At 43.2% G+C, this 26536-nt stretch overlaps 1 protein-coding gene across 2 annotated transcripts in view; it reads left to right on the forward strand.

Moving 5' to 3' along the window:
• Nucleotides 1–26536, forward strand: part of ENDOU (endonuclease, poly(U) specific) — a 75965-nt gene that overhangs the window by 30419 nt on the left and 19010 nt on the right. Inside the window, exons 3-6 of one of the 2 annotated variants that reach the window (XM_073561425.1) lie at nucleotides 1866–1910; nucleotides 3339–3509; nucleotides 14590–14737; nucleotides 19335–19534. In XM_073561425.1, the coding sequence (XP_073417526.1) occupies nucleotides 1866–1910; nucleotides 3339–3509; nucleotides 14590–14737; nucleotides 19335–19534 (564 nt within the window). The remainder of the gene's footprint in view (nucleotides 1–1865; nucleotides 1911–3338; nucleotides 3510–14589; nucleotides 14738–19334; nucleotides 19535–26536) is intronic. The other variant, XM_073561426.1, reaches the window with a different exon arrangement.

Below are 26536 nucleotides of genomic sequence, written 5' to 3' on the forward strand. Positions count from 1 at the left end.
GTTGCAAAAACCAAAATTGTTATAAAGAAAAAAGGTTAACATTAATAGGGGTGCCCAAACTTTTACATATGACTGTATATGGCCAGATTGTTTTTTCATCATTTAGTTTCATCTTTTAATCATTAATCTTTTTGAATTAAACTACATTTTTTTCATACTGTAGGTGATCTATGGCTCCCATCCCAGCATTTTTACAACCCCATCTAACAATATATTAGAAGTTGAACCCATTACTAGTACATACTGAACAACATTGTTGTTGGCTAAATAGGATATTTAAGTTATCCTGCAAGGGAATACCCCACCCTCATCCCATCTGAGGATGCCTCTTAAAATAAACCCGCAACATTCCTTGAATTTACTAGGAAAAATTGTGGACTGTCTCAGCAAATTCAGGAATATTGGCAATTATGTCAGTGTATTGTTTCCTCTTAAACTGGCATCAGTGTTTATCAGTTTTATTATTCAATTATAAATTAACCTCTGTGATAAAAAACAATATATGATGATGCTTGATTGGTGCTGTCAATACCCCGAGTATGAAGATAGTGCTGATGACTGATCTACCAATGTACTGCAATAATTGGAGCCTTATTGAAATTAACAGGCGGGCATGAATGAGTAGAACCTACTGTATTAGATTGGGAGGATGTGATAACTTCACCCAACAGAAAACATGCAGAGGCCGATTCATTAAAACTGGCATTGTGCATGTCGGTGTTAATAAAGGACTCACAGGAGTACCATGTGCCAAACTGTGGCACACACAACTGAATGAATGCAGAGTATTGGTGTGCATCTCCATGCGTCTCTCCGGATATGTTACTCCAGTCAGTAGAATTTCTAGTGTTAGAAACACCGACACTTTTGTTGAATTTGACGGGTGGGTGTAGCAACACTCCGTCCTCCCCACATCCAGGTTGATGAAGCTGCCTCAAACTGGTGTAAAAATTCCAAAAGTTGAAAAATTGGTGTAATTTGTCAATGTGTTTTACTCTCGTTTTCTGCCAAAAAATAGCTTACTGGATCACTCCCAAAGAGCCCATTTTGTCTCCTGTACCAGACAGTGTAAAATGACAGACGGCTCTATAACAGGGGTGTGGAACGTTCTACGGGGTTCTTATGTCTCGGAGAGAGTTCATTACAGACATTTAGGCAAATCAGGAGTACCCTGCGATCGCATCAAGACTTGGCATTTGTGGACTTACAGAGCAAGTCTATCCAATCTGTAGACCATGTAAGTGTTACTATCATTTGTAAAAATGATATCCGGAACTTTAGAAAAAATGGCAACAACCTGTCTGTTGTACTCAGCGCCGATCATTGACCGCTCCTGCCAGAGATTCAGCTGCTCTCTGTCAACAGAGCAGTAGTTTCTCTTCCTGTTGACATGGCGGGACTACTGATGTCATGCTGATTGACAGCCGACTCCCGCTGCATAATTGAGGGAATCCAGCTGTCAATCAGCAAGACACCACTAGTCCCGCCATGTCAACAGGAAGAGAAACTGCTGCTCTGTTGACAGGGATTAGCTGAATTTCTGGCAGGAGCAGCCAATGACCGGTGCCTTGTCCAGCAGGCAGGTGGTTGCCTTGGTTAGCACTTACATGCCTTTTTTATTTTAAGCCCCGGATCTCCCCCGTAAGCACATCATTGGAATCATTAGAAGGCTGCAGGGAGTCAGATGTATGTTACAGCGATCACTCATTATGGATGCCACAATCATAGCTCTTATCATGTTCTCGGCATAATAGTATGACGTGCTACAAAGCGATTTTTAGCTTGTGTATATATTATAATAGCAGTGAAATATTGGTAAAATAATAATTCACTTACTGATTTACTGCTTATTTTATCTTTAACAGACATTGATCCTAACCTGAATGAAGTTACTCATCATGACGGTGGAGGTAGGGCTGTATTCCTGCTCACAAACACATTTCTATTATGGTGTTTCTGGTCTTGGGTGACATAGCTAAACTTATTGTTTATTTTAAATATATATTTTTTAAAATATTTGCTATTTTTTTTCAACAGATACCGATTATAAGTTACACAAGACTCATAAGAATATGGTATAAATCAGATAATACTGCATCCTGACTTTTCTATATTCTAGCACTGTATAATGGGATGGGCGCCCAGGTCTCATTGAGGCAGGTGGGGAGCAAATTCCAGTTTATATGGTCCAATTTCACATATGAGCTCCTGTAACACAAACTGCTGCTAAAGCTCATGGTGGTCATGATAGAAAGGCGTGAGAACACACAGAGCATTGCAGCGCTCTGTGTATGGCAATGCACAGCCACAGACCGGGGTGCCCATGTCAATGCTGAAGCCGGGCACATAAGCATCATATCTGGACCATGGAGCGATGGAACAAAGTTTGTTACTTGGAAACTAGGAGATGGCCCCAGGATTCACTATGGGAAAAATTCCAGCAGTTAGAGGTAGTGTCATACGATGGGCAATGTAGCGCTATGTAACCTTGGGTGCTGGCACATGCCACCTACCAATGTTATCCGGCTACCTTACTGAATGTGTGGGAGAAAATAAGCTTTATTCCTTCAGGGAGCTGCCAGTTTTTAGTCATAAAGGCGTGTTCGGAGCGGCTACTGCTCAGCGCACAGTGAGCGGCAGCTGCAAGCACGCCCCGGCAGTATGATTGACAGCTCAGTGTTCACAGCTGCGCTACAGAGATGGCAGCCAGTCAAACTGCCGGGGCGTGCTTACAGCTGCCGCTCACCGTGCACTGAGTGGTAGCCGTTCTGGACACGCCTTTATGACTAAAGGCTGGCAGCTCCCTGGACGAATAAAGTTCACTGCGCTTTGCGTACCTGCAGGTTAACCCTATATCTGCAGGCTAATAGCAGTTGGAGACATGACAGGATCCATTAAACCTAATTAAGCATCTGTGGATGTGCTGGAAAATCAAGTCTGATCTATGGAGGCCGCACGCGACAATTTACAGGACCTATAGGATCTGCTGCTGATATAAGAAGAAACCATGAAAGATTTTTTGGAGTCCATGCTCCAATCTATCAGAATTTATCAGCGGCACCGGGGCAACCTTTATAACAACAGGCTAATTGTTTTATCCCCTTTACGACGGTTGAAGTACATGTACTCCATCGGCTGTGTGCCTGCCTTTGATGCCACCACAATACTTTGGCTATAAGGAAATAAAATGGCGCTGAGATGGAGCATGAGGCCCGTCACATTCAAAGACAATGGCACGTGGTGGAAATCTGATATTTCATGTACATCCATGCACAGTACTGCGTAGTCTTATGGCGTGGTATAGATAGTGACTACTTCTATCCTTGCCTTCATTGCAGATACGTCCTGTCAAGGAAGATGTGGAGGAAGATTTAATAAGAAAGATCCCTGTCATTGTAACAAAAAATGTGAAAAGTACGAAAATTGCTGCAGTGACTACAATAAAGTGTGTGGTGGAGGCGCCAGTAACAAAATGGGAGGAGGCGACAGTGAGAGTAAGCCCCGTCCAGGTGGGATCCTTCAGAGTGTGGGGTGGTGCGATGTAGAATTAATTAGCTCATATTCATATGTAGACCATAGAAACATATGCACAAAGGCGCAAGTTGCTACGTTCTAATACCTGCAGCTGCAAATATGGACAAAAACCACCCAATTTGTCCTACAATAAGAATCAATTAATAAAAATAAATTATTTGCGCTAGCAGGATAAATGCTGGACAAGAAATATATATGTAAACTAAGTACACTCTCCCCTTCTCACACAAAGGGTAATACCGTTCGGCAAGAGTTAGGAATTGACCGCAATGGAGCTAGTTCACAAAACGTGCATAGCGATACCTTCGTTCCAATAGGTTATGAACTGGTGGAGGGATCCTTCCTCAAGCGGGATCCCAGTACAGGAATAGCAGTTCAGACAGTGGTAGCGATGAGGGTGCCAAACTTCAGATTGTTGAGGCTCGGTTGGGAACCGCAGGTATTGGACGCTGCTCCGGCCGGTAACAGGCGTCCGTCTAATCGCGTGACTGCCGCCGCTGCCCGGCGAATATAACCGCGCAAATAGATTCAAAGCCAGCAAGGTAGCGAAACCTGCAGGACCTTGCGTGACGTCACGGTCATGTGGAAAGCCACGTGACTGGCTAGTGAGCGCAAATTCGACCAAAAAGTTGTCTTACGCGTTACGGAATCACCGGATTCCTTCCTCAGAGGGACGTCACGCAAGGTCCTGCAGGTTTCGCTACCTTGCTGGCTTTGAGTCTATTCACGCGGTTATATTCGCCGGGCAGCGGCAGCAGTCACGCGATTAGACGGACGCCTGTTACCGGCCGGAGCAGCGTCCAATACCTGCGGTACCCAACCGAGCCTCAACAATCTGAAGTTTGGCACCCTCATCGCTACCACTGTCTGAACTGCTATTCCTGTACTGGGATCCCGCTTGAGGAAGGATCCCTCCACCAGTTCATAACCTATTGGAACGAAGGTATCGCTATGCACGTTTTGTGAACTAGCTCTATTGCGGTCAATTCCTAACTCTTGCCGAACGGTATTACCCTTTGTGTGAGAAGGGGAGAGTGTACTTAGTTTACATATATATTTCTTGTCCAGCATTTATCCTGCTAGCGCAAATAATTTATTTTTATCATATTCATATGTGCATTAATGAGCTCATTGTCATTGCTCAATTTAATGGGTCTTTTCACATGCAGGTAAAAAAGATTTGTCATATACCTGATACAGGTGTAATAAAACTGAACTACAGAAGAGAGACAGACAGACCGATAGATAGATATTACATAGATAGATAGATAGATAGATAGATAGATAACAGCAATAGATAGATAATATACATATATATAGATAATAGAGATAGATAGAATATAGGTAGATAATATAAATAGATATAGATAGATGATAGAGAGATAGATAGATAGATAGATAGATAGATAGATATTACATAGATAGATGGGATAGATAGATACAGAGATAGATAAAGAGATAAAGAGATATATAGATAGATAGATAATACATACATAGATAGATATTAGATAGATAGATAGATATTACATAGATAGATGGGATAGATAGATAGATAATAGCGATAGATAGATAATATACATATATATATATAGATATAGATAATAGGTAGATAATAGAGATAGATAGATAGATAGATAGATAGATGATAGAGATAGATAGATAGATGATAGATAGATAGATAGATATTACATAGATAGATGGGATAGATACAGAGATAGATACAGATCTAAATAGATAATTAGATAGATAGATAATACATACATAGATAGTTATTAGATAGATAGATTATCATGATCCTGACAGCGCTTTCGTACAGCCTCCGCTGAGCAGGGACTCACCCGCACTGTAGGGACCCCTGGGGATCAGGACAGCCAGAAAGTATAGGTGCACAGGACCTGAGTGATGAAGTTTAGCAAGCCGGCACGGGACCTACGGTCATGTGACTGCAAGGGGGCGGGGCTTAGCATCCTGCTTTCAGAGAAGACAGAAAACTCAGAGTCAGGCAAAACGGAGTTCATACACAGTACGGACAGCGAGGTACAGGAGGGATAAACAGACGGGAGGTCAGACAAAGCCAAAGGTCATACACAAGAGGGCGACGTGGTACCAAGGGGATGAACAGAGAGAAGTCGGGTCACAAGCAGAGAGTCATACACGAGAGGTAGCGCAGTACAAGAGGGACAGGCAGAACTCATAACAGGGACAGAACCGGATCAAAACCGAACAAGCAAGCAAGATATCAGGCACAAGGAACACGTACGCACAAGGTCAACTAACTCAGCCGATGCAGGAGTATAACTGACACCGGACATAGGTCCAGTGAGCATTAAGTAGCCGCCCTCTGCCAGGGAGAGGCAGAACAATTAACACCCAGTCAGACCAGGACGGGCCAAAGCGAAACCCCGTCCTGGATCATGACATAGATAGATAGATAGCTGTGGTGTTTCAGAGAAAGCATAATTTGAATACCAGGAATCAAAAGGAGAGACCTGACTAGTATGATGCATCATCGGCTTCTCCCTGCTCCAATCCCTTTGCTCCACAAGTCTTTCCTATGTCTGTACATAGGGTGAGACCTGTGCCACTAGGGTCTGATTCCTGCTGTTCAAGAATATAAAGACAGGCTCCCTGTTCCCTTAAAATGCATGTGGCTGATCATGCAATTCATTTATCATGAAAAAACAATGTTCAATTCAAGATAAAGGGCAGATAAATATTTGAATAGGACTTTTCCACCTTTATCTTTTTTAATTTAGCATGAATACCCTGTGTACAAAATATAAAATCCTCCATACTCCATTGCGGCCTCTCCGCTGCTGCGCTGGTGTTTGTTTGTCTGCAGCCAAACTCTACGTTCAACTTTCTCATTCCTCCTGCATCGCCATGAATGCTGAGCCATGTGAGTGGCCGTATGTGCAGCAGTTATAACGCCTCTGCCAAAGCAAAGTAGAAAAAGACTAAGATCAGCAGACTGTCCATACCTCTTAAACTTGCCCCTCTTTTTTCCCCCCGCCGCAAAGAAAGCAACACAAAACACCATTCAACTTATAACTTTATTTGGGAGTAATCATTTACAAACAGAACTCCTCTTTTATCTTAACACCCAAACGTTGGATGGGTAAGGTCGCAGCTCTCCATGTTAACCATCGGAAATTGTGGGGATATGCCACCGGACTCCCGGCACATGTTACCCAGTCTTGTTCTTCCGCCACGGAGTAGCGACCCATTAAAGAGCTACGACCCCTACCCAAAGAAAAAATTGCTTCCTCAATACCATCCTGCAATCCTGAAAGAAAAATGTCCAACCCAATATCCGTTAGATGTACTCCATCCGGAAGCAAAAACCTAGCATTATTACCTTCTAACTGTCTGTGACTTACAATAATGCCCCCTTTGAAATGTATGAATCGAGATATACGCTGATTTACTGCTCTTCTTGCCCTTTCAATCCCTGCCCCATCCCGCGCTCCGCACCACACCACTCTGGGAATTATCTCCGACCAAACCATTATAGATTGGCAAAATAAACCCGGAAACTTATCCAAATCTGCACGCATTAACGTGACAAGTTCAGTCAGTTGTATTGACCCTAAATCATTCCCTCCTGCATGCAATACTAGAATGACAGGAGAGGCAGCCATTCTAGATATTTGAACCACCTCAAGTAGAACCTGTGACCTCTCCAGTGTGCGTCCACATTGTAAAAACCCAGAGACCTCCCACCAGGATGCAACTCAGCCCTCTGCTCAGCACAGCAGACGTATGAATGTCCCAAAATCCAAACACTGGGTCTTGACTGACCTACAACGAGAAAAAACAATTGAAATTAAATAACATAATGTTATTATAGAGTTAACAGTTCTGGCCTGATGTACCGGAAAAAACACTCGGGACACCACCTGCCTATCTTCATTATTTCCTCGTCCCTAAGGCCCGCGCGAGATGCTTCGGTCACTGCGCCGATTCTAAATGAATGCATGCCAAAATCACCCGGAGGAAGACCCAGAAAAATAATGATTTTACACAGCAGCGCTGAAAACTGAAATCTAGTTAACGAGGAACCATCAGCATGCGCAAAAAACGATAGACTATCTGGTATTATACCCCAATACCTCATAACCAAATCAGTAGGGCATACCGGGACTTGAATTGAAGCCAATGAAAACCATAACCCCTTACCCATCGTATCAGTTTTTGACCCACGAATACGTATTCTCCCATTACACCATGATAAATCGTTATGCTGTAAACCCCCAATGGCCTGGCACGACAGTGCCACTAACTCACTAACTCGCAAAGCCCCAAAAAATGCAATTCCAAATGCTGCAGAAAACAAAATAGCCTCAAGTACAGAGCTGCAAACTGTTTTCATGTAGTCAATAATTCTCGCCAACAGGGAAAAAGAAATAGGCTGCCTCAAACTCTTCGGAACCCTAGATTTTTCCCAACCCTTCAAAGCCTGCCGCAAAATGAAACATTTTGTGACATCTTCCCATCCCTTCAATTTAAATTGAAAAGTCAAACCCGATAACCTGTTTCTGGCGAGTGTTGCAGAAAAACCCTCATCATGCAAGTGTTGCACATATAAAATAGTCACCCCCAATCTGGCCTCACTAGACGAGCCCACCGGTAGGTTTCCCATGAATTCCCACCATTCTCTCCACGCCTTACCATATGCAGTCCATGTCGATGGGGCTACTGAGGCCCTAACAAGCGGCATTAGGAGGTTTCCGGAATTTTACAAATGTGCTCTGGGCACCGCATTCCTTTCTGATTGGCATCTGGAGCCAGCTCCCGAAACTTCTGAAAATCAAAACGTGACAATGAGTCAGCCATGGCATTTTCTATACCTGGAACGTGCCGAGCTCGGAACCAAATGTTCAATTGCAGGCATTCCAACACAAGAAAACAAATCAGTTTTATGACCGGAATGGAAGATGACGACAAGTGATTCACCACGTGAACCACGCTTTCGTTATCAGTCCGAAAACAAATGCGAAAATTCCACAGCTGATCACCCCAAATACCCAAAGCCACAACCAATGGAAAAAACTCCAAAAGAGTCAAGCTCTTTGTCTAATCATTTTTAACCCAACTACTCAGCCATCTTTCCGAGCACCATTGATTACGAAAAATAACACCAAACCCCAGGGAGCCGGCTGCATCCGAAAAAAGGGACAATTCCTGATGACTTTTCTGCATCCTGAAAACAAGTACAACCATTATACTTAAGCAAAAAATTTCTCCAAACCCGCAAATCTTCAATCAAGGGCAGACCTAATCAAACCCTGTGGTGGGGAAACTTTAAACCCTGGGTAGCCACAGCCAGTCGCCGAGAAAAAATTCTACCCATTGGCATTACACGACACGCAAATGCCAACAATGGGTTTGCAATTGCACTAACGTCACCTTTTTTACCGACAGGAATCCCTATTAAACACAACAGTTTCGTTATTTTTTCAAGTGGTAAACGAAAAACCATGTCAACAGTGTCGATCTCAATACCTAAAAATGAAAGGCGAGTGACTGGACCAACCGTTTTCTCATCATTCAAAGGAACTCCAAAATAAAACATAATCTCATGAAATTTATCCAAAACTTTACTACCACCGTCCGAATCAGCTGGGCCTACAAACAAAAAATCATCCAAATAATGCGTTACCCACTGTGACCCAGCTTCACTTTTTGTAACCCATTCCAAAAAACTGCTGAATTGCTCAAAATACCTACATGAAATAGAACAACCCATGGGAAAGCACGTGTCATAATAATACTCCCCATCTACACAGCATCCCAATAAATGATGGCAATCCGGGTGAACAGGTAACAGGCGAAAAGCCGACGCAATGTCTGATTTGGCCAATAATGCCCAACGCCCTGCCTGACGTACCAAAAATATTGCTCGATCAAAAGATGCATATACCACTGATGATTCCTCAGCACTAATACCGCATTCACTGACGAGCCTTTGGGGTGCGACAAATGATGAATAAGCCTGAATTCCCCAGGCTCCTTTTTGGGAAAAATACCCAAGGGGGGACACCCTGAAGTTAGAAAAAGGGTGGGAATTAAACGGCCCCTCCATGCGACCCAGAGACACCGCCTTCATTATTTTTGCTAACAAAACTAAAGGAAGCTCCCTTGCCGATTTCAAATTTGACGAAAACGATGAACCTTTGGAAAACTTGAACGGAATGAAAAAACCATACTTGAAACCTACTATCAACTTCGCTGCAGCCACTGCATTGGGGTACCTGCTTAACCATGGTTCCATCGTGCTGATTTTCACCGGAGTCCTTGATTTCATGCTGCGCTGCTGTTCTGAAAGCAACTCCCTTTGTGGCTGCATGCAAAACTCCGCAATATGAACACTCGTGTTTTTATATTTGCACAATCCATAAAACCTGCAATGATCGTCATTAAACAGCCAGCAGTTACCTGGTCTCCGCACTCCGATTGGCCCCGAGCCTGACTGCTGGCTGGGGCCCCATAATGAAAGGGCTGACTACTCTTCTGCGACATCATGAGCAGTAACCATGAATCAGTGGCTTTAACCCCCCCAACCCAACTGCGGGTTAATGGCAAGTCTCCAACGAAAATCTTCATCATACCTCCACCACGCTGTCCCACCATGCGTCTTCTTATTATTATTATACATTTATATAGCGCCATTTGTTCCATGGCGCTTTACATGTGAAAAGGGGAAATATAGACAAGTACAATAAACTTGTGCAAAACAAGGGACACACAAGTACAGAAGGAGAGAGGACCCTGGATGGGTGAGGATACACTAGGAGAAGGGTAGAGCTGGTTGTGCGGTGGTTCAGTAGACTGAGGATCATTGCAGGCTGTAGGCTTGTTGGAACAGGTGGGTCTTCAGGTTCTTCTTGAAGGTTTCCGCTGTGGGTGAGAGTCTGATGTGTTGCGGCAGAGAGTTCCAGAGTATGGGGGAAGCACGACAGAAGTCTTGTATGCGGTTGTGGGAAGAAGCGATAATGGGGAGTAGAGAAGGAGATCTTGAGAGGATAGAAGGTTGCGTGCGGGTAGGTACCGGGAGACTATGTCACAGATGTATTGAGGAGACAGGTTGTGGATGGCTTTGTATGTCATGGTTAGGGTTTTGAACTGGAGCCTCTGGGCAATAGGAAGCCAGTGAAGGGCCTGGCATAGAGGGGAGGCTGGGGAATAGCGGGGAGACAGTTGGATTAGTCGGGTAGCTGAGTGTAGGATGGACTGGAGTGGTGCCAGGGTGCTAGAAGGGAGGCTAGAGAGTAGAAGGTTGCAGTAGTGGAGGCGGGAGATAAGGGTGTGCACTAGTGTTTTTGTGGTTTCATGGTTGAGGAATACGCAGATCCGGGAAATATTTTGAGTTTGGGGTGGCAGGAGGAGGCAAGGGCTTGGATATGTGGTTTGAAAGAGAGGACAGAGTCGAGGATCACCTCAAGGTACCGAGCATGCGGGACTGGGGAAAGCGAGCAGCCATTGACATTGATGGATAGGTCTGGTGGAGCGGTAGAGTGAGATGGGGGAAAGATGATGAATTCTGTTTTGCCCATGTTCAGTTTGAGAAAGTGAGCAGAAAAGAAGGCTGAAATAGCAGACAGACATTATGGGATTTTGGTCAGTAAGGAGGTGAGGAGAAAGTGAGCAGAAAAGAAGGCTGAAATAGCAGACAGACATTGTGGGATTTTGGTCAGTAAGGAGGTGAGGTCAGGTCCAGATAGGTAGATCTGCGTGTCAACAGCGTAGAGGTGATACTGCAAACCGTGGGATTCTATGAGCTGTCCCAGGCCGAAGGTGTAGATGGAGAAGAGTAGGGGTCCTAGGACTGAGCCTTGAGAAACATCGACAGACAGGGGGGCTAGGTGAGGAGGTGGTGTGTGAGAGGGAGACCCTAAATGTTCGGTCTGTTAGGTATGATGAGATCCAGGATAGGGCCAAGTCTGTGATGCAAGAGATGAGAGAATCTGTAGTAGGAGGGAATGGTCCACGGTGTCGAAGGCAGAAGACAGGTCCAGGAGGAGGACAGAGTAGTGTCGCTTGCTCTTGGCGGTTAGTAGGTCGTTAGTGACTTTAGTTAGGGCAGTTTCAGTTGAGCGATGCGGTCGGATGCCAGATTGTAACCGGTCAAAGAGGGAACAGGAGGATATGTGGGAGGACAGTTCAAGATATACATGCTGTTCCAGTAGTTTTGAGGCATAAGGGAGAAGAGATATTGGGCGATAGTTAGACACAGAGGATGAGTCGAGGGAGGGCTTTTTGAGGATGGGTGTGATTGAGGCATGTTTGAAGGAGGAGGGAAAGACACCATTTGTAAGTGAAAGGTTGAAGAGGTTTGTTAAAGTTGGGATGAAGACTGTGGGAAAGTTAGGGATGAGGTGAGACGGGAGTGGGTCAAGCGCACAAGTGGTGAGGTGTGATCTTGACATGAGGGTGGAGAGCTGATCTTTTGTCATGGTGGAGAAGCTGGTCTTCAAAGCTCATTTTCTCAGCACTGGCGCATCGGATTTCGACATGACAGGTATTATTTTTATTGTACTAGGACCTTAACAGCCATACCGCTCCTTTCAATAATAAAATCATCATGACTGGCTTCCTTCAAGGATACCTGCGTTCCTTACAGTAAGGCCACAATCAGTATTTGGTCAGTATTTTACATCAGTATTTGTAAGCCAAAATCAGAAGAGGAACAATCAGAGAATGAATTATATATGAATATATGAATTATAAATGGTATCCATGTATAGAAACAATTCAGAACAACGCTTGGAGTGCTTTCTTCCCATAACACAATCTAAAATAAAAAATGCTTGCAGCCAATTATTAATAGTTTTTGCCACTTTCGGATGGTGTTCGAAAGCCCTGTCGTTTTGTCGCCTCTCACGATCAACTGTATTTTGTTCCGTAGAAACAAGAGACCAAATATCTACATATTCATTTGCCCAAATTTTTTCCATGGTCTCCTGTTCCAAATGAGAACCCAAAGGGGCTACCCCACAGAAAAATGCATCCCTGTGAATATCGGATCTTGCAATCCAAATGAGAACCCAAAGGGGCTACCCCACAGTAAATGCATCCCTGTGAATATCGGATCTTGCAATAGGAAGAGGAGGATTAAAACTCTTTACTTGAGATATTATTTTTGGGTTCACAACCAATTTTTCACCCCCCAGAATGCTCCTCAAATTATCCATCATCATGAATCTGTCACCACCACCCCCCCAAGCTCCCGTATAACTAAACTCACCGCTCAATACCTCGGTAACCGGAATTCCAGATGGAACATCAACCACTTCTTCGCTGTGCACTCTCTGTTGCTCCCTTTGTAAATCAGCTGAATGATGAGTTGACGCACGACTCCGTCCTTGCAACCCAGATGACCATGATGAATAATACCTCAAAGACCTTGAACGGCGACTGCACCTGGACACAGATCTCCTCCTCCTATGATGGCTGTGCCGACTATGATGTCTGACAGTCCCTTTTCCTGAATCAGAGGAGGAGAATGACGCTCTGTTAAGTATCCTTCTCACTTTACCCCTTCGACTCAGAGGATCAATAGAAATTCCCATAGGAGCTAAGGATGAAGGAACTACACACCCTGAGGGGGCCGCTAGCAGACCCTGTTGTTGTGATATAGCCCATACTCCCAGATTCCTGACCAAAGCTGAATTTATTGCCATATCCTCTATGTTTACACCCGTCTGTGACTGATTCCATGCCGGAGATAACACCACCCCGGCTACCTGTGAGGTAATCCCAGAACCTGCAACCACAGCAGGTACCACCATTGCTGGAGGGAGTTTAAAAGCCTGCAAAGCCATAGACAAAGGGGGCAAATTCGTCTGCACATTTTGTGGCATTTGTGTAGGACCAGGCTGCAATAGCACTGCGTCCACACTGTGAGGCGTAGAAACTGGCTGCTGATTATTTTTGTTTTCTCCCCTCTTAACCCCATCCCCTGACACCTGGCCTCCCCCTTGTTGCTGTATGGTGCCCTGCTGTACATTGCCTGCTTCCCTGTGCCTACCTTCATCACTAGCTGATGAACTGGCACTATGAGTACCCCCCATTCTAACTGCTTTATTAACCACCTTATGCAGTGTTTTGTGAGCTGCTGCCAACACCTCTCCCACACTGTGCCCACTTTTAGCTATAACCTTATCAGACCCTTTTGCCCGTTTTATAGACTGGAGCCGTGACGCAGGGCGGCCTCGCCTGGACACTTTCCCGCTCCTTTTGCTCCCTGTACTTCTGGGCGGCGTAGCCACAGACGGCCACTTTGTCCCCTCAGAATTCAAGCTATTCATAGACGCGGCCGTGTCATGCGCACGACCCGGCTGCAAGGAAGTAAGGCTCCAACGCTCGGGGGGGCGTGGCCCGCGTCCCAACTGCCGGCTGCCCAGAGCTTTATTAGCCGCCAACTGACCTGCCTCCCCTTCCTGCAAGGCCCGCGGCTCCTGCATCAGCACCGCGATCCACCCCACTCCCTCCTTGCTAATCCTCTCGCAAATTGCCGCTTCTAACTCTGCCATCCTTGCCTCACCACTGTGTGCAGCTCAGCTCTCAATCCTTCCGGTCAAAGAGGCCGGGTTCTCTCAGACTCCACCATTTATACCCCCTGGAAAGGGAGGAATCAGCATCGGAGAAACCTCCTCAGCCAATGAACACCTACCACCAGGTAATGCAAAACTTTAATTTTATCCCTTTCCTTGCGCCCAGAAAGAAAAAAAGAAAGGCAGAACCTTAACACCTACTGGCCAGTCAGGGGCCCCCCCGCACATAAAGCCAGGTTCCCTCAATGGAGAGGCTAACATATATCTCACACTATAGGAGGGCAGGGGACAGAAGGACCAGACTGCACATTTCTTATATGATCGTGGCCATGGCATAGTGCCAAAAAATCTGAGTTTGTGATGAAGTCGCTCATTAATGAGAACACATACATTTGTTTCGAGAAATCTTTGAGCCACTTTGGCGTGAAGTGGCAAATCAAGAAATTTACTAATATGATCATTATGATACAGAAACTTTTAATTTATTTTCTCTTTCTAGAAAATGATATCAGCAAAGATGAGATAAAGGCTGTGTCTGAGATCTTGTATAAGTCAGATGTGAACAAAGCTGCAGAATCGGATATTAAGTTAAATAAACAAGAAATGTCACACAATACCAAAGACAAAGAAGATCTGTCCGATGAGCCGTAAGTCCTATCATCATCGGGGGAGTAGTGGGTAGTTATCATGAAACTATGTAAGTACAACCCTTGTCGGCCATGAAGGTTTACCACAAACCATAGATAATGCACGAAAGAGTTACCGATATCCAGGGGCGTAACTACAACAGGTGCAGGGGTTGCAATTGCACCCGGGCCCTGGAGCCTAGGGGGCCCTTAAAGTCTCTTTGGCCTATAGAAAAAGACAATTGCTATTAAAGATTTAAAATATTTGGGGGCCCCGGTGGAGCTTTTGCATCAGGGCCCATGAGTTTCAAGTTACGCCAGTGCCACTATCCCAACACTTCTTAATCTCCTCCTTTTCCATGTTCCTACTTTGTCTCATATTAGAATTAAAGCTGAGAGATATATAAAGAAGTCTTATCTATGTATCTCAGGCGCTCAGCCATGTCCTCCTCCTCCTTCTCACCTTCCTGTGCTTGACTGTAAGGGCCCCATTATGTTTAGTGATGCACCAGCGATCCCGACCACGATATGACCCGGTCAGGTTTTCTGGTGCATCGCTAAATGGTCACTAGTGAGCTGCCAAACAGGCAGATCTCACCAGCGACATAGCAGCGGTCGGCGGTCAATACTTACCGTCAGACGCAGCGATGATGTCTTCTTCCGCCTGCGTCCATGGCTCGCTCGTCGTCACCAGCAGGAAGCCGACGACAAGAAATGGACCAGGCCGATCTCACGCAATCAGCGATAGCCAGCGGGGGAAACGGTCGGAGGTGAGTATCACATGTAGCGATATCGCTAGCGGTATCGCTGCTGTGTCACAAAATCGCTATGTGTAAAGCCGACAACCGACTGCAGCAGAAAGCCTCCCTGACTTGTCCTGTCTGGACAAAATATTACCAAGTCCCACCTCAATGACCAAGTGTGACTTCACCAAGGACAGCTCTAGATGCAGCTACGTTTATCATGACTCACAAACTAGAAGGTCAGCTGAGTTGTCGACTACTGGACAACCCGTTATTAATGGACTCAAGCAGGCAAAAGCATTTTTTAAAAAAATACTCGCCTCCTGAGCCGTTCATTCACACCTAGTGATGCATCCAGAAATGAGCAGATCAAGCAGATTTTTGTGGTGTAAACAGCTGCCGATGCCTTGGGGGGCAGCTTGTCTAACCTAACAACAAAAGATTTGAGCGTTGAAATTCTGCATACCTGATCCTTCTTTTGCCAAACATCATCTGTTAGGGAAGACTCAATACACACAAGATAATTGGTCTTTGCCACCAATATTAGAGAATTGCGCACGTTTTGATTTAATGTCTATGGGCACCTTAAAGAGTTCCAATCTTCATTAAAGGGAAAGTGCTTGTAAAAACACAGGCACTTTTGCACTCAACTGTTTTTCAAGATTCCACCCCATTTCCTTGATAATTACAGTAATATTTTTTATTGTATACAGCTGGATACCCCGATTACCTGACACTTTTGCTGTCCAGCAACAGCGTCCGAACTTGAACATTGCTTACAAGTTCTTTCCAATAAGAGCTTGTAAACATTACACTGACACTGGCCAAGATCGCTGTAGCGCGCTGTTAGCTCCTGATCCTAACCAGCTTCATTGCTGTTGCATAGTCAATGCTGCAAAGTCAAAGCTGCATCATATAACAACATTGAGAGAGCGCAATGCAGGCTAGCGTTGCCATAATGACAGTCAAGCAGGAGCGCCATCCCCCAGCAGTTAGGAAGTTGGCAGCCTGGGGGCTGTACACTACTGAACAGAAAACATGGGATCAAGCCTTTAAAGAGTTACCATCGTTTTAATTTCTACTTCATAAGTATATAGTACACGTGAAAATAAGAAACTTTGTAATATATTGTATCAGAGAAATCTGCTTCTTTCTCCTCCTAGACTGATCATTTATTTTAAAAATTCTCAATTTACGGGTAAAATCTGTATTCAGTGAGGACAGATTGTTTCATTACTGACAAAGGAGATGACAGCTGGTGCTGATAAGATTCTATGAAGACGGGAGAAGGAAGAGGAACTCTGTCTCTAGCTCTTCCATCCTCTTCTCTACATGAAATCTTATCAGTAGTAGATGTAATTTCCTATCTCAAGGTAGAGGAAAAGGGGTGTTTGGAACTTAAATCTCCAACTGGTGCTAAATCTCCAACTGGTGCTGGAGACATGTCACCCACCATCCATCTTCTATCTCAGTAATGTAACAATCTATTTTCACTGAACACAGATTTTACATGTAAATTGAGAGTTTTGAAATGAAAGATCAGTCCAGGAGGAGAAAGAAGCAGATTAGTCTGAAAATATATATTACAAAGTTGCTTATTTTTACATGTAATATTGATTTAAATAAAAGTTAAAACAATGGCTACCTTTTAACACCTTCATGACCTTTGACATATCCAAATGTCATGGTCAGGTAGGGGTTCCCGACTTTTGACGTATGGGTATCTCATGGCGCTGTGCCTAGGCAATCGCCACTGGGAGTTCAGCTTACGTGATATCTGAGCTCCTGCTGAAATATCCTGAAGCAGTGCCTGCGCTGTCCCCACTGCTTGTCCCTTTAAATGCCACTTTCGATATAGATCTCAGCATTTGGGAGGCTAGAAGAGGGAGGGGTAATCACAAGGGTCAGATCGTTGTCATGGCAACCCAAAGTCAAGATAATGACCTCTGGGTTAACCAACTACAGCAAGTCTATTAGACCATACCAGGAGCATGATCTAAGAAGCTTCTGTCAGTACAGCACTTAAGGGTATAATACATTGCTGTGCTGGTACATTGCAATGCATGGTATCAGCAATCAGACTAATAGCAGTTCAAGTCACCTAGAGGAACTAACTAAAGAAGTTGGAAAAAAAAGGAAAAAAAACAGGAAAAATATTTTTGAAAAATATCACAAAATAAATAAATAAAATAATATTATACCAATAAATAGGTATATTTGTGTAAAAACAAAAATAAACAAAAAAGCACATATTTGGTATCACTGTTAGGAACCACCCGACCTATAAAACTATCACACTAGTTAACCCCTTCAGTAAACACTGTAAAAAATAAATAGGAAACCTGATAAAACTATGCTTTTTCATCATAGTCCCTAATAAAAAGTGTAATGAAACGCAATCAAAATGTCAAATGGATCCAAATAGTATAACTGAAATCGTCATCTTGTCCCTTAAAAAATAAGAAAACATACAGCTCTATTAGAGGAGAAATAAAAAAGCTATAGCACTCAGAATACAGAAACACATTAACAATTCTTTTTTCTGTAAAATAGTTTTTATTGCATAAAAGTGGCAAAACATCAAAAACATTATATAAATGTGGTATCGCTGTAATCTTACTGACCCGAAAAATAAATATGCCTTATCACTTTTACCATAAGGTGAACAGCATAAACAAAACAAAAAAATCATTCCTGAACTGCTGGCTTTTGTTCATTCTGCCTCCCAAAAATCGAAATGGGAAGCGATCAAAAATGTTATGTCCTGAAAATGGTACCAGTAAAAACATCAACTCGTCCTGCAGAAAACAAACCCTAATAAGACTTTGTTGGCAAACATATAGAAAAATTATAGCTCTCAAAATATGACAATGGAAAAACTTGTTTTTGCAAAAAAAAAATGGTATTTTCACTTATCCCTGTGCATTTTCTCTTGTTAGGCCAAGTTCACACAACGTTATGGCAGTCCATTTAACGGATTGCATTACAAAGCGGCATTAACGCGATATAACGCATCCGTTAACGCACCCATAAACTGCCATAACCTAGCGCATCGCTAACGCATGTCATAATCGGCATGCATTAGCGATGTGCCGTCATGCTGTGACGGACCCTCGGACGCGGTCTACCGTGTTCAAGGGTCCATCACAGCTAGCGCAGATGGAGCAGCTGCGCTAACGCAATCGCATAACACGATCAGAAAAAAGAGTAGCGTTAGCGCAATCCATTTAACTCATGCGTTAAATGGACTGCCATATTGCTATGTGAACCTGGTCTTATTCTGATTTGAGTATTCTTCTACACTATAACTCCTCACTTCCCTGGGTGGTGGAGGGGACAGATAAAGGCTGATTTAGGAGCTCAGCAAGGCATGTGGCCCCGGTGTCTTCACCATTAGAAGTGATGTGAAGAGCAGGGATAGCTAGGTTTAGGGATAGAGAAGGAGCCCCTAACTCTGGGATATATGGCAACAGTACCATGACAGGTATAGTGATAACAGACCAACGACAACTAACAAAATTGATCCTATTAGTTTGTATAGTTTTGTGTCCAGTGGTGTCATTCAACTGTTGTGCACAAAATGCCATCTGTTGTAGCCATACACAAATAATACATGTGAACCAAGCCTGATTGGAATGACCACCAATCATGCGCCATTGTTCCATGAGTTATCAGATACAACTGCTATCACTGCAGCTACTATGGCTGAGACCTTGCTGGTGATGGTGGATATGCCACCAATATTCCATATTTTGTAGTTACTTCTAACGCTTTATTTCGCTAATACGGTAACTACTGACAAAAAAAGACAAATCTGCTTCTCCTGTGGTGGTTGATGATGATGTTTCATAACATAGAGTCTTTGATTTTATCAGATTGTACCAGTTTGTCAACGAAAATATTTTTAAAAGACCAACATACAAAGCATTTATCGCCCTGCTGGACAATTATGACAGAAAGACTGGAACTGATGAAACGTTCACACAGGAAGAAATTAAGGAGCAGGATATATTCTTCCAGGAGATTCTGAAAACAAAAGTTATGAAGGAACTGTTTAATTTTTTCCACAAAAAAGGTAAATTCTGAAGAGCAAAATAATTAACAAGATTAATATATTTATATTGGAAAATATGTGTGCAGAAAAAGCTCTAACAACACATAAGAAAGTTTCCATCAGGGGCTAGCGATCTAATCTAAAGCGCTCAGTGTACTATGCAACATGAAAGTCAGAAAACACAAATTGTGAGGGTCCGGTCGTAAGGTTTGGATCTTCTGGAGCGAAAATCTACTGTATGTTTTGGTGCCAAGTGTTAGACACAAAGCGAAATGTGCTGTACAAATTCTCCAGTATATATCCACATGTCCATTGTTGTTCTTCTTAACTTATGGATGAAATTTCAAAATCTGCACCCGGTCAAAATCACTTTCTTGCTATCAAAACATTCTTCATTATAAAAAAAAAATAACCAGACAGACAAAAATAGTAAACATAATTGGTATCTCCACTATCATAACGACACAAGCAATTTTATCCTGTACATTGAACACTATTAAAAAATTGTCCAAATTTCTCTTTTGGTCTATTCAAAATAAATAAAGAAAAAAAAAACTGAATAGTAACTGAACAAATTGTTGTATGTTCTCCAAAAACGTACCAAGAGAAATATATCTCATTTCACAAAAAAATAAACTCCATCATCAAAAACCTAAAACAGTTGTGGCTCGCAGAAGAGAGTGATACAAAAAAAAATTGTCACTGTTTTTATTGTGCAGTCAAATATTTAAAGGAGTTGCCCACTAACAAAGTACATTTTATTCAATAGATCTTGGAATAAAAATAAGTTCCACAATTGGATGTGTTAAAAAAATGTTCTTGTGCTGAGATAATCTTATAGATGTGCCCCTGCAAATTCTTTTTTACCTCGTGTAGGTAAAACAGACAGATGTTCAGACTTTTCTATGGTATGTGATTTAAAGCAACTTATAATGTTTAGACCTGATTCCGGGTCTTTTTCACACAGTAGCAATGAAGAGAGGAGATGAACATATAGTCAAAGAAAAAATACCGTAAATACAAATAATAAATACACATAATACATACAAAGACCAGTGTCAAGAGTAAACGAGGAGTAGTATACAGCAATAAATGTTACCTGGTTGTTGTCACATTAATGTACAGTGGGGAAAAAAAGTATTTAGTCAGCCACCAGTGTGCAAGTTCTCCCACTTAAAAAGATAGAGAGGCCTGTAATGGACATCATATGTAGACCACAACTATGAGAGTCAAAATGAGAAAACAAAATCCAGAAAATCACCTTGTCTGATTTGGCAAGATTTATTTTGCAAATTATGGTGAAAAATAAGTATTTGGTCATCTAAAAACATGTAAGATTTCTGGCTCTCACAGTCCTGTAACTTCTTCTTTAAGAGGCTCCTCTGTCCTCCACTCATTACCTGTAGTAATGGCACCTGTTTGGACTTGTTATCAGTATAAAAGACACCTGTCCACAACCTGAAACAGTCACACTGCAAACTCCACTATGGTGAAGACCAAAGAGCTGTCGAAGGACACCAGAAACAAAATTGTAGCCCTGCACCAGGCTAGGAAAACTGAATCTGTAATAGGCATGCAGCCGGGTGTGATGAAATCAACTGTGACATCAACAAGAAAATGGAAGACATACAAGACCACTGATAAACTCCCTTGATCTGGGGCTCCACACAAGATTTCACCCTGTGGGGTCAAATTGATCACAAGAACGGTGACCAAATATCTCAGAACCACACAGGGGACCTAGTGAATGACCTGCATAGAGCTGGGACCACCGTAACAAAGGCTACCATCAGTAACACACTACACCGCCAGATCCTGCAGTGCCAGATGTGTCCCCCTGCTTAAGCCAGTACCTGTCCAGATCCGTCTGAAGTTTGCTAGAGAGCATTTGGATTATCCAGAAGTGTATTGGGAGAATATCATATGGTCTGTTGAAACCAAAGTTGAACTGTTTGGTAGAAACAAAACTCGTCGTGTTTGGAAGGGACAGAATGCTGAGTTGCATCCAAAGAACACATACCTACTGTGAAGCATGTGAGTGGTAATATCATGCTTTGGGGCTGTTTCTCTGCAAAGGGACCAGGACGAATGATCCGTGTACATGAAAGAATGAATGGGGCCATATATTGTGAGATTTTGAGTGAAAACCTCCTTCCATCAGCAAGGGTATTGAAGATGAAACATGGATGGGTCTTTCAGTATGATAATTATCCTAAGCACACCACCAGGGCAATGAAGGAGTGGCTTTGTAAGATCCTAACCAGTCTCCAGATCTCACCCCCATAGAAAACCTTTGGAGGGATTTGAAAGTCCATGTTGCCCAACGACCGGCCCAAAACATCACTGCTCTACAGGAGATCTGCATGGAGGAATGGGCCAACATATCACCAACAGTGAGTGCCAACCTTGTGAAGACTTACAGAAAACGTTTGACCTATGTCATTGCCAACAAAGGATATATAACAAAATATTGAGATGAACTTTTGTTAATGACCAAATACTTATTTTCCACCATAGTTTGCAAAATAAATCTTGCCAAATCAGACAAGGTGATTTTCTGGATTTGTTTTCTCATTTTGACTCTCATAGTTGTGGTCTACCTATGATGTCAATTACAGACCTCACTCATCTTTTTAAGTGGGAGAACTTGCACAATAAGTGGCTAACTAAATACCAGAGTTCAAGGTCAAAGTTTAGTGAGTAGTAATATACAGCGATATATAGTGTTTTTTAGAAGTCACATAACTCTGTACTGATTCAATGCATACCAAAGAGAGAATAATAAAATCTGATAGTTGCAGATAGGCAACAACGTCTGACAGAATAAAACAAGGCAAACGAATCAGAAAGGTGGTAGCATTTCAGTTCATAATAACGTGGGCAAGGTGAGAAAAAGTCCTAGAATACATGGATTGACAGAATAAGTGTCACACATAAGGTGTACCTGAGCAGGGTCAGGTGGTCATTTTGGATAACTCCTGTAGTAGAGATTAGTGAGTGAGTGCTATAGGGACAACGGTAGCATAAGTAATGTGTAGTAAGTACCTGGGTGTATGGAGCACACCCCTTGTGAAGTCTAAAGCAGAACAAATGTACAAGTAAAGCCCCTGCCAGATGTTGAAGCCTGTGGAATGATGCAGTGTAAAGAATAATAGTGTAGCCTTGTTAAATAGAAAAATGAGCCTTTTAGAATGCGAGTGGTGAGATCAGAGGAGACCCAGGACGGGACTCAGAGAGTGGTGAAGTGTAAAGGGAGCATTACATACCTGATCTGGAGGTTGCCACAAACACTCCCGCGCCTATGTCTTGTTTGCCGTGTTGGCCTGTGGCCATTTTGTGACTGATGGTGGAGAATGCAGTGTCATGGCACCACGGCTGTGTGAGGAAAGGCTGAAGCAATTGTAAGTTGCATCCTATAGTTAGGTTGTGGCGGAGGCTGCCGTGGTAGCATGCGATGGTGCCCCTTGCACACGGACATGGAGCAGTGGATATTGGTTGCAGTGGTACCGAGGGTGTGCATATCTGAGAGAGAAGGTGATGGAAGATCTTAATGGAAAGGGGCACAGGAAGGGGATAAGGTAAAAGATCAGTAAAAAACAGACAAAAGGTTTAGGGGGCTAAAAGAAGGGCATGAGGAGGGTGTAAAAATGACTGAAAAAATGGCGCAATAAGAGAATGGCATAGGGAGGGTGTACAGAAGATCGAAGGTGGAGAAGGGGAAAGAAGGGAGAAAAGGAAATGAAAGGGGGAGGGAAGAAGTGATGAAAAACGTCAGAGGATGAGGATAATTATGATGGATGTGAGTGTATAAAAAATAATGTGGGAGCTTCTACAGGAAAAACTCACTGGAAAAATATACAGGAAAAATTTACCATATGGCAGTCACAAGGGGGAAGGTGAGAGGTCCCTGTGGTCATAGGTTTAGTGGTTCTTTGGAGGAGGGGAGAAAATCTTGTTAAGTTAATAAGTCCAATTCTCTGTTGCATACCAGAGGGGCCAGGGCTTGGAGGTGGTGAATCCAGAAACCGTCCCATTGATTGAGTAACTTAATGTGGTAGCCGCAGGATCAGGGACTAGTGACTTGTTCTAGGACTTGGAAATGTAATTGCTAGACAGTATGCCTGATGTTAAAGAAATGTAAGGGTAGGGGTAACCATGTTCTATCACAGTGAGTAATGGACTTGTGGCTGGCTATGGTCCCTGACGTGTTGTGTGGTTATGCCAATGTAAAGGAGCTGACAGGGACATTTGAGGATGTATAGGATGAAGTTGGAAATGCACGTGAAGTATCCCTTGATGGGAACTGAATGGCCTGTTCTAGGATGCACAACTTCAATAGATTTGATAATGTTAGAGCAAGGCCATGCAACTGAGGCAGATGAATGTGGCACATTTCCTGGTGCACTTGAACAGTTGCGTGGGTAAAATCTTGGTGCTTCCTATGTCAGCTCTTATCAGGTGGCATTTGATGTTGCGAGATTCCCTAGTACACATGAGAGCTGATGAGTTGAATGCTTCAATATCTGGGTAGACTGTGTGTAATAATGGCCAGTGTTTGCAAATGATCATGTGGATTCAGGGCATGAGTGGGTGGTAGGTATGCATGAAAGGTACTTGTTCAGTTTTGGCACCTTGGGTTTATGAAGGTAGGGTGATCAGTGCCCTGAATATTTCTTGTTTGAAGAGATTGGAGGAGTAATGTCTGTCCTTGAATTTGATAGACACATCGTTCAGCCTGGTAGGGAGGATTGTTTTATTCGAGACTATCATGGAAATGTTATTTCGGTCCGTAGGTTTGGAGCATAAGTCTGAAGAGAAGTGTCCGTCAAGGCCCTTGAGTACTAGGGTGTCAAGCAAAGGTATTTGGTTGTGGTCATGACTGAGGGAAAATTTGAGTTCTGGTCTTACAGAAATTAAGTGTCATAACAAAGGAGTTAAGTGTGTCTAAGATTCCATGCCATATGCAAAATATATTGTCTATCTGACGCAACACTTAAAGGATTGTTAAAATAACTCATTGGTGTATACATGTTCTTCCTTGAAAAGGCTCATTCAGGCGTTTGCATAAGACAGAGCTACATCTGAGCTTATTGCGATGCCACAGATCTGGAGATATGTAGCTGTCGCTGAATAGGAAAATGTTTCTGTGTAGGACAATGGAAATCAGACCTAGACACAAGTGGATGGAGTCACTGTTCATGTAGAGGGCAGAGAGTAAATGGGAGACAGCTTCAAGGCCCTAGTCATGAGTTGTAGATGTGTAACTATTCACACCCAGAGTTACCAAAAGGCTATCAAGGGAAACTGAGGTCAGGTTATGGATGGTTTGTAGAAAGTGTCCAATGTCCAGCAGGAGGGCTGTGTATCATTGGTAAGGGGTGTAAAGATCTTTTTGAGATAGATAGATAGATAGATAGATAGATAGATAGATAAATAGATAGATTGGAGTCTGTGGAAGCCACTATGGGTCGACCTGGTGGGTTGAGGAGAGACTTATGAATCTTAGGCAGGATGTAGAATATGGGGGGTGACTGAGTGTGCATTGGTTAAGTATGTCGTTGGGTTTTTGATCAATGGCCTTTTTTGTAGATTTGAAGTGAGTGTATATTGTATCCTGTTTCTGATGGTAGGATCTCTTGGAGTCGTTCTATATGTAGAAACATCTGACAATTGGCAGTGTATTTTGTCTAAGTACTGTGTGCGATCCATGATTATACAGTGGGGCAAAAAAGTATTTAGTCAGTCAGCAATAGTGCAAGTTCCACCACTTAAAAAGATGAGAGGCGTCTGTAATTTACATCATAGGTAGACCTCAACTATGGGAGACAAACTGAGAAAAAAAAATCCAGAAAATCACATTGTCTGTTTTTTTTTCATTTTATTTGCATATTATGGTGGAAAATAAGTATTTGGTCAGAAACAAAATTTCATCTCAATACTTTGTGATATATCCTTTGTTGGCAATGACAGAGGTCAAACGTTTTCTGTAAGTCTTCACAAGGTTGCCACACACTGTTGTTGGCCCATTCCTCCATGCAGATCTCCTCTAGAGCAGTGATGTTTTTGGCTTTTCGCTTGGCAACACGGACTTTCAACTCCCTCCAAAGGTTTTCTATAGGGTTGAGATCTGGAGACTGGCTAGGCCACTCCAGGACCTTGAAATGCTTCTTACGAAGCCACTCCTTCGTTGCCCTGGCGGTGTTCTTTGGATCATTGTCATGTTGAAAGACCCAGCCACGTTTCATATTCAATGCCCTTGCTGATGGAAGGAGGTTTGCTCTCAAAATCTCACGATACATGGCCCCATTCATTCTTTCATGTACCCGGATCAGTCGTCCTGGCCCCTTTGCAGAGAAACAGCCCCAAAGCATGATGTTTCCACCACCATGCTTTACAGTAGGTATGGTGTTTGATGGATGCAATCAGTATTCTTTTTCCTCCAAACACGACAAGTTGTGTTTCTACCAAACAGTTCCAGTTTGGTTTCATCAGACCATAGGACATTCTCCCAAAACTCTTCTGGATCATCCAAATGCTCTCTAGCAAACTTCAGACGGGCCCGGACATGTACAGGCTTAAGCAGTGGGACACGTCTGGCACTGCAGGATCTGAGTCCATGGTGGCATAGTGTGTTACTTATGGTAGGCCTTGTTACATTGGTCCCAGCTCTCTGCAGTTCATTCACTAGGTCCCCCCGCGTGGTTCTGGGATTTTTGCTCACCGTTCTTGTGATCATTCTGACCCCACGGGGTGGGATTTTGCGTGGAGCACCAGATCGAGGGAGATTATCAGTGGTCTTGTATGTCTTCCATTTTCTAATTATTGCTCCCACAGTTGATTTCTTCACTCCAAGCTGGTTGGCTATTGCAGATTCAGTCTTCCCAGCCTGGTGCAGGGCTACAATTTTGTTTCTGGTGTCCTTTGACAGCTCTTTGGTCTTCACCATAGTGGAGTTTGGAGTCAGACTGTTTGAGGGTGTGCACAGGTGTCTTTTTATACTGATAACAAGTTTAAACAGGTGCC

Source organism: Dendrobates tinctorius, unplaced genomic scaffold (assembly GCF_039654945.1).
Source record: "Dendrobates tinctorius isolate UK_male_01 unplaced genomic scaffold, ASM3965494v1 ptg000319l, whole genome shotgun sequence".
Taxonomy (NCBI): domain Eukaryota; kingdom Metazoa; phylum Chordata; class Amphibia; order Anura; family Dendrobatidae; genus Dendrobates; species Dendrobates tinctorius.